The sequence below is a fragment of the Oncorhynchus nerka genome, linkage group LG9b (genome assembly GCF_034236695.1).
Source record: "Oncorhynchus nerka isolate Pitt River linkage group LG9b, Oner_Uvic_2.0, whole genome shotgun sequence".
NCBI classification, from domain to species: Eukaryota; Metazoa; Chordata; class Actinopteri; order Salmoniformes; family Salmonidae; genus Oncorhynchus; species Oncorhynchus nerka.
In genome coordinates, this window is record NC_088424.1 from 21,965,745 (window position 1) to 21,975,477 (window position 9,733).

Genomic DNA, 9,733 nt, shown 5'->3' on the forward strand with positions numbered 1-9,733 from the left:
TCGTTCCTGCTTGTGTCACATGAATAAGGAACCGGTTGAACAAAGAAGAAAATAATCTGTAATTTTCCTGCTATCGACTTTCCAAAGGGATCAAACCAGTGCTAAAAAAAGTATGTAATTATTTCATTAAAATATGGTATTGTTATTTATGCAATAACTAGTATAGGTGTCCATGCAGTAGCTGTACTAACGTTAGCTCGTTATGCATTGATGTCAATGCTAACGTAATTGAGGTCATTCAGTCTCAAGAACTAGCTAACGTTACCACAGACAGATGTATATCTTTGTACCTACTGTGTAAATTAAACGTTTGCTAGGTAATCGAGGGAAATGCGATTCATAACGAGCAGCTTTTTCATTACTGTGTCTAGTTTGCTAAGATGTCTAGTTTTAAATTGGACTTTAAAGTTGTAGCTCACTAGCTAGTATGCTATTCGCTAGCTAGTTATTACAGCGCGTTAATTAACGAGTGGCGTCAAGACAGTACACGGCTAACGTAGCTAGCTAACTCAGCTGTCACAAGGGGTGAATGAATGGCATTTACTTTCATTTCTCTTTAGAGTCTGGCCCTGGAATGATCTGTCCCCAGTATTATTTACGCTGGAAGAATAAAAGGTTTGTGACGTATTACCCTTTGAAGAACTTATAGCTAGCTAGCTACATTTTTATAATTTTTCATTCAGTGATTCTGTAAAATACCATTTGATTACTTGCTATTTGGGTTGTTTATCAAATAGCTGAACTTCATCTAGCTAATTGTTAATTTATGCATGCTGATTTCATTATTTGCATATTAACCAGCATGTGTAAAACATGCTCTCATTGTATTTTGGTTTACTTTAATGTATTGCTATTTTACATTAGTCCTCTTCTCTCCATTCTATACTCCAGGCCTGCCCATTGGCAGATGGTGTCCTCTTTTGACTTGGCTTCCTTTGGGAGAGGCTAACTGTGGCAGGCAGGCAGTATGTCAAATGGGAACGAGTCCTGCATGTTTGGTGATAGAGATGATTTTCTAGCCTGCCTCTTTCACACATTTGAGGAATGGTCAGGACTAGGACCACTGGAAGACTATCTGAGCTATCTGGAGTACCTGGCCTGGGTTTTCACCCCTCTGGTTGTCGTTTTCATCTTACCCTTCCTCATTGTGATCTTCCTCTACCTTTCCATCCTCTTCCTCCATGTGTACAAACACAAGAACCAGCTCAGGGAGGCCTACTCCAACAACCTGTGGGATGGTGCTAGAAAAACGCTGGCAACGTTATGGGATGGCCACGGGTTCATCTGGCACGGTATTTATACAAGTGGCGAAGTGGTCTAAGGCATCACTAACAGACCCTGGTTCGATTCCAGGCTGTATCACAACCTGCCGTGATTTGGAGTCCCAAAGGGCGGCGCACAATTGGCCCAGCGTCGTCCGGGTTAGGATTTGGCCGGGGTAGGCCGTCATTGTTAAATAAGAATGTGTTCTTAACTGAATTGCCTAGTTAAATAAATACACACACGTATAATTTGTGTTTATGTCAGGGGATGTTGCAGGGTGTTTGTTTATTGCTTGTTTACTTCCGCTTTACCATGACAATGACTATTGCCAATGCTTATATAAATGTGTCTTTTTCAAAACAGGATATGAAATCCATGGTATGGAGAAGATTCCCGATGAAGGAGCAGCTCTTATAGTCTATTATCATGGGGCTATTCCCATTGACTATTATTACTTTCTGGCAAAGGTCCTCATTCAAAAGGGACGGATTGTTCACTCAGTCGCTGATTACTTTCTGTTCAAAGTTCCAGGTAAGATCTTCACAGTTCCATTTCCCAGTATCTAAATATAAAAGTGAGATGTTACATTCAGCCCTCTGTAGTTGATCAGTAAAGTGTATAGCCTATAGCTGCTGTAGTCCATTCTTACTACATGAGCCACTTAGACCCTAAAAGCAGGACCTTTTTATTGTTCTCTGTAGGGTTCAAGCTGCTGTTGGAGGTGTTCAGTGTCATCCACGGGCCCCAGAAGGAGTGTGTGAAGGCCCTAAAACGTGGTCACCTCCTGGGCATCTCACCTGGAGGCGTGAGGGAAGCCCTCCTCAGTGACGAGACCTATCCACTGCTCTGGGGGAAGAGAAAGGGCTTTGCACAAGTGGCTATCGATTCCAAAGTGGTACATATGGGTTTTTGTCTTCTGTCTTTGTTCTCACAGGATGTGTCCCAAATGGTACCCTATTCCCTATATAGTGCACTACTTTTGACTGGAGCCCTACAGGGAATAGAATGCCATTTGGGGACAGACAGTACATGTCACTTCTTACTCTCACACAGGAGCATAACTTTATCTGAAATCCTCTTAGATATTTAATATCTTCTTTACATTTTTCAGCCAATAATTCCGATGTTTACTCAAAACGTCAGGGAAGGATTTCGATCTCTTGGAGGATTAAGTATGTATGCTTAACTATTAATTTTAATTGCAGTGTAACTTATTTTATTTGAACTTTATTATAGCTCAAATTAACATGAACACTTTATATTTCTCAGGCATTTTCAGATGGTCATATGAAAAGTTCCGCGTGCCGATGGCCCCTGTCTATGGGGGTTTTCCTGTGAAGTTTCGTACATACCTAGGCAACCCCATCCCATACGACCATAACATTAGTGCAGCAGAATTAGCAGAAAAGGTAAGTCATTATGCAACTGTAATTTAATGGTTACTTACTGTCTGACATGTAGTGCACACAAAAGTCAAATGATTGGGAAAGACGGGGTCAGAGAATTTTCCTTTTCTGATTTGCAGACACAGCAAGCAGTTCAAGCACTCATTGACAGACACCAAATAATTCCTGGGAATGTCCTTCGAGCATTACTAGAGCGATTCCACAGCAGGCATAAAGACAAATAAATATCCTTTTGAATAGCCTTTTGTTAGTTAAATGAAGCAGTTCCTTGTTTTTAAGACAAACTGTTAAGAGTATTATCAGGTGATCAATTGAATGTTTAACTGATTCCCAGTTTCTGTTATTTCACTATATTAGTACTTTTTACACTCAATTTGTCACAAACCAAGTACAGAAAATAAGGTAAATTGTAAAGGTGTCATATAGCCTACAACTGTAATTATAATGGTTAATGTCAAATGTGCAAATTGAAGACATTTGTGCATTGTTGTATGATCCCACAATTGATTTGCACAAATTGTTCAAAGTTCCACTGGCAACAATTTCAATTTAAGAGGCCTTTCTTTTGCTTAACAACTGTAAATATTGGAACAATATAGCAATTGATATACATGGAACAATATAGGTATGGAGACTAGGCCGTTTTATTTTCTTTCATCTGTGTACAATGTTTGCCTTTTGATTGAAATAATTCTATCATTTCTTTAATTTGGGGATTTTGTACATTGTATTATGTAGTAGGTATGTACTGTAGCCTATGCACTTTTAAAACCTATTGAGGTCCATTGTCAGTGTGATTCAAGACGGAAGTTATTTGTAATGTTTCAATAAACATGTTTTAATGAGTTTTGCTGGTTACAAGTAATTCCTTTAAAAATACTCTTTATACACTGAACAAATTTAACAACATATGAAGTGTTGGTCCCATGAACTGCAATAAAATAAAACAAATGTTCTATATGTACAAATAAAATAAAAAAGGTACAACCCTGTTAGTGAGCATTTCTTATTTGCCAAGGCAATCTATCCACCTGACAGGTGTGGCATACCAAGAAGCTGATTAAATAGCATGGTCATTACACAGATGCACCTAAAGGCCACTCTAAAATGTGCTGTTTTGTCACAAAACCCAATGCCTCAGGTGTCTCAAGTTTTGAGGGAGTGTGCAATTGGCATGCTGACTGCAGGAATGTCCACCAGAACTTAATTTCTCTACCATAAGCTGCCTCCAACGTCTTTTAGAGTTTGGCAGTTCATCCAACTAACCTCACAACCGCAGACCACATGTATAGTGGTGTGTGGGTCAGCGGTTTGCTGATGTCAACGTGAACAGAGTGCCCGGTGGTGGTGTGGTTATGGTATGAGCAGGCATAAGCTACGGACAACAAACACAATTGCATTTTAATGCACAGAAATACCATGATGAGATCCTGAAGCCCATTGTGAGGCCCATTTTTTAAGGTGTCTGACCAACAGATGCATATCTGTATTTCCAGTCATGTGAAATCCATTGATTAGGAACTAATTTATTTATTTCAATTGACATTTCCTGTAACTCAGTAAAATCTTTGAAATTCTTGCATGTTGCGTTTTATATTTTTGTTCAGTACTCTTATATGCAAATGGAGCCACAGACAGCCATTCCAAGATACAGTATTTGGGAAGTGGTTTCAAACAATATACATTTTTCTTTAATAAAACCTCTGGGTAACTTTTCTGCGCTAGTGTTTTTCAGGATTGTAATGTTTCAATAAGACTGATCAAGTAACTATTTCTGGCATATACAGTAAATCACAAAAGTGAGTACACCCCTCACATTTTTGTAAATATTTGAGTATATCTTTTCATGTGACAACACTGAGAAATGACACTTTGCTACAATGTAAAGTAGTGAGTGTACAGCTTGTATAACAGTGTAAATTTGCTGTCCCCTCAAAATATCTCAACACACAGCCATTAATGTCTAAACCGCTGGCAACAAAAGTGAGTACACCCCTAAGTGAAAATGTCCAAATTGGGCCCAATTAGCCATTTTCCCTCCCCGGTGTCATGTGACTCATTAGTGTTACAAGGTCTCAGGTGTGAATGGGGAGCAGGTGTGTTAAATTCGGTGTCATCGCTCTCACACTCCCTCATACTGACTGGTCACTGGAAGTTCAACATGGCACCTCATGGCAAAGAACTCTATGAGGATCTGAAAAAAGAATTGTTGCTCTTCATTAAGATGGCCTGGGCTATAAGAAGATTGCCAAGACCCTGAAACTGAGCTGTGGTTTAACTGAACAGGTTCCACTCAGAACAAGCCTCGCCATGGTCGACCAAAGAAGTTGAGTGCACGTGCTCAGCGTCATATCCAGAGGTTGTATTTGGGAAATGGATGTATGAGTGCTGCCAGCATTGTTGCAGAGGTTGAAGGGGTGGGGGGTCAGCCTGTCAGTGCTCAGACCATACGTTGTACACTGCATAAAATTGGTCTGCATGGCTATCGTCCCAGAAGGAAGCCTCTTCTAAAGATGATGCACAAGAAAGCCCTCAAACAGTTTGCTGAAGACAAGCAGACTAAGGACATGGATTACTGGAACCATGTCCTGTGGTCTGATGAGATCAAGATAAACTTATTTGGTTCAGATGGTGTCAAGTGTGTGTGGTGGCAACCAGGTGAGGAGTACAAAGACAAGTGTGTCTTGCCTACAGTCAAGCATGGTGGTGGGAGTGTCATGGTCTGGGGTTGCATGAGTGCTGCCGGCACTGGGGAGCTACAGTTCATCGAGGGAACCATGAATGCCAACATGTACTGTGACATACTGAAGCAGAACATGATCCCCTCCCTTCGGAGACTGGGCCGCAGGGCAAGACGACCACTGCCTTGCTAAAGAAGCTGAGAGTAAAGGTGATGGACTGGCCAAGCATGTCTCCAGACCTAAACCCTATTGAGCATATGTGGGGCATCCTCAAACGGAAGGTGGAGGAGTGCAAGGTCTCTTAACATCCACCAGCTCCGTGATGTCGTCATGGAGGAGTGGAAGAGGACTCCAGTGGCAACCTGTGAAGCTCTTGTGAACTTCATGCCCAAGAGGGTTAAGGCAGGGCTGGAAAATGATGGTGGCCACACAAAATATTGACACTTTAGGCACAATTTGGACATTTTCACTTAGGGGTGTACTCACTTTTGTTGCCAGCGGTTTAGACATTAAACGGCTGTGTGTTGAGTTATTTTGAGGGGACAGCAAATTTACACTGTTATACAAGCTGTACCCTCACTACTTTACATTGTAGCAAAGTGTCATTTCTTCAGTGTTGTCACATGAAAAGATGTACTCAAATATTTACAAAAATTTGAGTGGTGTACTCACTTTTGTGATATACTGTAAGTCAAATGTAACTAATGTTTAAGTTCACTGTAATGTGTAGCCTATGCTAAAACCCACTTAGTGTATTTTTCTGTACTAACATGTCGAATAAGAACACGGCCCACTGATGCCAATCCAAAGGTGAGAATGACCTAATATTTCCAATAAAGAATGATGGGATTTCTTCAATGGCTTTTGGGGATATTTCTCAGCAGACAAACTCCATAACACTTAACATCTCACAGTGATGAGCAACACCACAAACTCAGGCCTGCAGAGATCTGACTTATGGAACATTGTTGGTATCCACATCACATATTGTACAGCTTATTTCAGTCCAGTACTGTCTAGTTATGAGGCTTTGACACCTGTACAGCTCTCCCTGTCTGTCCTGATATCCTGTTCACCTATTCACCTCTGGTGGGCTGCAGTAGCCACTGGTTGTGTCCCAAATGGCACCCTCATCCATGTAGTGCAGTACTTTTGGCTAGGGCCCATAGGGTTATAGGGTCTGGTCAAAAGTAGTACACTAAATAGGGAATAAGGTGCTATTTGGGACACATACATTGTCAGTGGATACAGCCTCTTCAATAATGAATGAAGAGGTAAATTGCACCTATTATCTAGTATGTCATCATGCAGAATGTACATTTTACCCACACATACCTATTTGCATACTGTATACACACAGTATTCAAAGCCAAGAACTCAATGCACTTAAATGTATTGGTGTGTAAATGTGCTGATCTTTTGTTCATTCACTGCCCATTCTGCAAACACTGCATTATATCAATAACAATGCTGTTGGAATGCTGTATAACCAGTGGCTCTAGTGAACATATATGAATCATGGGATAATACATTACCATTATACCCATATCTTTAGAGTTGCATGCACATAATGTGACAACCTGTGTTACCAAAACACAAATTATCTAAGTGGAGGCTGAAGAAATGGCCACAGTGTACTTTATTAAATTAATTTTGGTACTTTGTGTTGCATTAGAATCAAATAAAAATGTACAAAAATTCAATATATACAAAAATGTCATGTTCTGTTTTTACTGTTCAATTTATAATAACATTAGTTTAATTCTGATTGAATGCAGTTCAAGCACTTCAGACTTTCATTACACAATGCAACTTACTTAAAATACCAATAATTAGCAGTTTTTTAGTTTTTTTGCATTTTTGTCATTTAATACATCACATACACCACACTATTTTAATCTGTATTACATCATATGTAACTGCCGTCTTGTGGCGGCGACCTCCAGTCAACAGACACCCTTCACAATCAGGACTCTGAGAGGAATGTTCTTTTAACATGTACATTTGCATACATTTATTTACAGTTATATAGTTTTGTTTTTCAATTACTATTGTGATCTTCCATTTGCAACTGAGACACTAAGGACATCTGTACACTATGCGTAAGAAGTTAACAAAATGGAATGACATTCCTATGTTCATTTGTTACTGTGCTTGTACTAATGTTATATTGGCTACAGTAGGGCTGGAATAGTATGATACAATACATCACTGCTATTTGTCTACATTACTAGTATCTAATGTTGATGAATACCTCAGAACAAAACTCAACCCCCAATAATGGATCCAAATCAATACATAATATTAGTACTACAAGAAGGACAATTCCATTTCCTGGGTCAAGGGTTCTCATTTAAACTGTGAGTTTAATAGGTCTATCTTGCATTGTGGATCATTATATAATAGTATAAGCACAGTAACTGTATAGAAACACATTGCTATTGGGTCGTGAACAGAGAACTTTGATAAACCTAGAGACCTCACACCACTTTGATCATCATAACCACAAAACCAGAGGACAAAAACAATTCCTTATGAGATTGAAATAAATTAAACAAAAGCATAGAAATATTTTCTTAAGGCAAACGAAACAGATATAGGCCTAAGCAGCTTAAATAGTCACAACCATGAATTCCTCTTAAACAATGAAGCGGGTTTGTTGACAAGTGCATTTTCTTGTTGTCTCAGTCTGCTTGCTGATGCACTTACAGTGGTAAACAGAATACCATCCACCATCAAAACACTGAACGCCTTATCATTTGTTTCACATTTGGATTTATGCTCTTGGTAAGAAGATCAGTACAGTATCATGTATCAATGATGTCAGAGGAGGGTATTCTGTTCAGAAACCAAGTTGAGGTAGGTATATGTACAATTTACACACTTTTTCAGAGATGATGATGAACAATGGTAGTCTGAGATTAATCCCTGGATGTGCTAAAACATTTATTTATTTTTATTAAAGAATAATACGCCTTCCTGAAAAGTGTTCTGTATAGATGGGTTTTACAGATGGTGTAATAATAATTTCATCATTATCAACCACAAGACCAAAGGAGATTTTCCCACTCCGTTGTGACAACAGGGAATGTATTTCTGATGTACTAATAATGACTCTTTTGACCTTTCCTGACCCTCTGCCCTATAAAAGTGACTGACACATGTTCACATTTGACCCTAAGCTCAACACTGCTTTTTTCTAAAGATAGAAATCGTAGAACATTGGCTAGATTGTAAGTCTCGCACAAGTCTCGTATTTTTACAGTGCCAGTGTATTCATCTCCCTTGGCATTTTTCCTATTTTGTTATATTACAACCTGTAATTTAAATGATTTTTATTTGGATTTCATGTAATGGACATACACAAAATAGTCCAAATTGGTGAAGTGAAATGAAAAAAATTACTTGTTTAAAAAAATTATAAAATTTTAAAAAACTGAAAAGTGGTGTGTGCGTATATATTCACCCCCTTTGCCCACATAATTAGATAAATAAAGTCCACCTGTGTGCAATCTAAGTGTCACATGATCTCAGTATATATACACACACCTATTCTGAAAGGCCTCAGAGTCTGCAACACCACTAAGCAAGGGGTACCATGAAGACCAAGGAGCTCTCCAAACAGGTCAGGGACAAAGTGGGGGTGAAGTACAGATCAGGGTTGGGTTAGAAAATAAATATCTGAAACTTTGAACATCCCACGGAGCACCATTAAATCCATTATTAAAAAATGGAAAGAATATGGCACCAAAACAAACCTGCCAAGAGAGGGCCGCACACCAAAACTCACAGACCAGGCAAGGAGGGCATTAATCAGAGAGGCAACAAAGACCAAAGATAACCCTGAAGGAATTGCAAAGCTCCACAGCGGAGATTGGAGTATTTATCCATAGGACGACTTTAAGCTGTACACTCCACAGAGCTGGACTTTATGGAAGTGTGGCCAGAAAAAAAGCCATTGCTTAAAGAAACAAATAAGCAAACACAGTTTGGTGTTCGTCAAAAGGCATGTGGGAAACTCCCCAAACATATGGAAGAAGCTACGCTGGTCAGATGAGACTCAAATTTAGCATTTTGGCCATTAAGGAAAACGCAATGTCTGGCGCAAACACAACACCTTTCATCACTCTGAGAACACCATCCCCACAGTGAAACATGGTGGTGGCAGTATCATGCTGTGGGATGTTTTTCATCACCAGGGACTGGGAAACTTCTCAGAATTGAAGGAATGATGGATGGCGCTAAATACAGGGAAATTCTTCAGGGAAACCTGTTTCAGTCTTCCAGAGATTTGAGACTGGGACAGAGGTTCACCTTCCAGCAAGACAATGACCCTAAGCATACTGCTAAAGCAACACTCGAGTGGTTTAAGGGGAAACATTT

At 39.5% G+C, this 9,733-nt stretch overlaps 1 protein-coding gene across 1 annotated transcript; it reads left to right on the forward strand.

Moving 5' to 3' along the window:
* Positions 1–11: 11 nt before the first annotated feature.
* Positions 12–3,664, forward strand: LOC115114434 (DGAT1/2-independent enzyme synthesizing storage lipids-like). Its single transcript, XM_029642667.2, has 8 exons — positions 12–110; positions 561–615; positions 892–1,292; positions 1,627–1,794; positions 1,965–2,158; positions 2,375–2,435; positions 2,533–2,672; positions 2,789–3,664. Exons 3-8 carry the CDS (start codon positions 968–970, stop codon positions 2,891–2,893), a joined length of 993 nt encoding a protein of 330 aa, XP_029498527.1. The 5' UTR covers positions 12–110; positions 561–615; positions 892–967; the 3' UTR covers positions 2,894–3,664.
* Positions 3,665–9,733: the final 6,069 nt, after the last annotated feature.

Coding starts and splice junctions, on each gene's coding strand:
- LOC115114434 (XM_029642667.2), top strand. CDS start 968: ATGTCAAATGGGAACGAGTCCTGCATGTTTGGTGATAGAGATGATTTT. Junction 1,293..1,626: donor CCACGGGTTCATCTGGCACG/GTATTTATACAA, acceptor TTTTCAAAACAG/GATATGAAATCCATGGTATG. Junction 2,436..2,532: donor TCGATCTCTTGGAGGATTAA/GTATGTATGCTT, acceptor TATATTTCTCAG/GCATTTTCAGATGGTCATAT.